General features: G+C 46.9%; 1 protein-coding gene across 1 annotated transcript in view; it reads right to left on the bottom strand.

Annotated features, from left to right (window-relative positions):
• Nucleotides 1-1,590, bottom strand: part of LOC104462375 (ras-specific guanine nucleotide-releasing factor RalGPS1-like) — a gene marked incomplete at its 5' end in the record, with an annotated part of 26,412 nt that overhangs the window by 6,913 nt on the left and 17,909 nt on the right. The window contains 2 exons of the mRNA XM_010074291.1: nt 127-275; nt 1,158-1,284. Coding sequence (XP_010072593.1) covers nt 127-275; nt 1,158-1,284 — 276 coding nt within the window. The remainder of the gene's footprint in view (nt 1-126; nt 276-1,157; nt 1,285-1,590) is intronic.

The following is a 1,590-nucleotide window of genomic DNA, read 5'->3' as shown; positions in this document are numbered from 1 at the left end:
AGCTGTTCTTCCAGGAAAGGAGCCAGTCTTTGCACAGGAGCTAATCATCTTCCTAAGTCCCTACTTCTGGGTATCTGGATGATTTCCAGAGCACTGGGGCAGAATTAGTTCCCCGCAGGGTGGTACCTATGGAGAGGCCGTTGGTGAGCAGTGCGCTGGGCGTAGGGCGGGCCGGGCTGGGGGGCTCCAGGACGCTGTCGTCCAGGAGGTGCCGCGGCTTCTCTGTCGGGAAGGTGGCGCTTTTGCTCTCCACCACGCTGAACTGACACATCATGCTGGAAAACAAGAGAAAAACACAACTCCCCTCTCGTGTCATCTAACAGCAAACCCTGGCTCCTAGTATTTGCGCTCAGACTTTGCCTTATCAATAGCCTACTGAGAAGCAGGCAATGAAACGGTCCTGCTCACACTCTCCCTCTGCTGTACTTTGCTCTTTGACTACCAAACCAAGTTTCCGATTTCAGCGGTCTCTGTACATAACAATTATTAGATTTCTGCAGACGGGAAGTTTTAAGTCTCCGTACAAAACCTGAACACCCTGGGTGGAGGCAAAGGTACAAAACCAGAAAAAGCAGACCCCAGCTAAGCCACTGCTTAGTGGTCCTTCCCTAAGGTGAGCTAACACATCGATGCTCCATGACCTTGGCCAAGTCACATGAGCTTCTTCTTCCCTGAGCCACTAATTGGTAGCTGCCAAAACCTTAACTGGGGAGCAGGTACTCTCACTTAGCTGGGTGAATGGTAAAGAAGAATGTTTCTAATCCATATTACCCAGGTAAAACACTGCAAAAGGTCACAACTTTCCTGAATGATAAGGAAGCTAGTAAGTTTCCTTAGATGTATTAGCAAGATGTTTAAAAAACAAAACAAAACAAAAAAATCAGTTATGCACACCAGGAATCCACAGACTGAAGTGGTTACACAGCTTTCAAGTACTGCCAGCATGGGGCACTTAGCAGAGAGCAGTGTCAGCAAAAATAACAGAGTGTCAAGAGAAAACCTACAGAATACCCAGCGAGGCCTGAAACACTCTTGCAATACAAGAAATGGAAGGGACAAATACCAGAGTGTTCTCAAATACCCGGGTGTTCTGCTGCTATCTTAAACCTCTGTGCTGCACGAAATTGCCTGAGCGTGAGGCAGCCTGAAGTACCCACTTGTTTCCCAGGCTGTGACTCTTCCTGTGCCTCGGGACAGGAGGCGTAGGTAGACTGGCTGCTACTGAAGCATCAGGACACGTGGGTCTCTTGCTGAATTTCATAACTGCTGACACGTCAGATGGACCTAAAAGACAGAGATAATTTAGCATTCAACTGATGCAAAACCCAGAAATTTCATGGGCTGGTTTGTTTATCCACTGAGTAAGACGAATTGTTACAGATAACCAAAAGGCACCGTTTCTGGAGAACCGTTTCTTGTGCATTAGGGTTATATCATGCATTTCTGTTATGAATTCATCTCTATGTTCTTGAAGGGTCTGGAAGTAATTTTTAAAACAGCTTTGCACACGCTTTTAACAATGAACTCCTACAAAGAGTCTTGGCACCCATACGACAGCTGGATATGCTGAACTGTAATATGCAGAGCCGT

Source organism: Pterocles gutturalis, unplaced genomic scaffold (assembly GCF_000699245.1).
Source record: "Pterocles gutturalis isolate BGI_N339 unplaced genomic scaffold, ASM69924v1 scaffold15152, whole genome shotgun sequence".
NCBI lineage: Eukaryota > Metazoa > Chordata > Aves > Pterocliformes > Pteroclidae > Pterocles > Pterocles gutturalis.
Note: the sequence above shows the minus strand (reverse complement) of the source record. Positions and strands in the feature narration are given on the sequence as shown.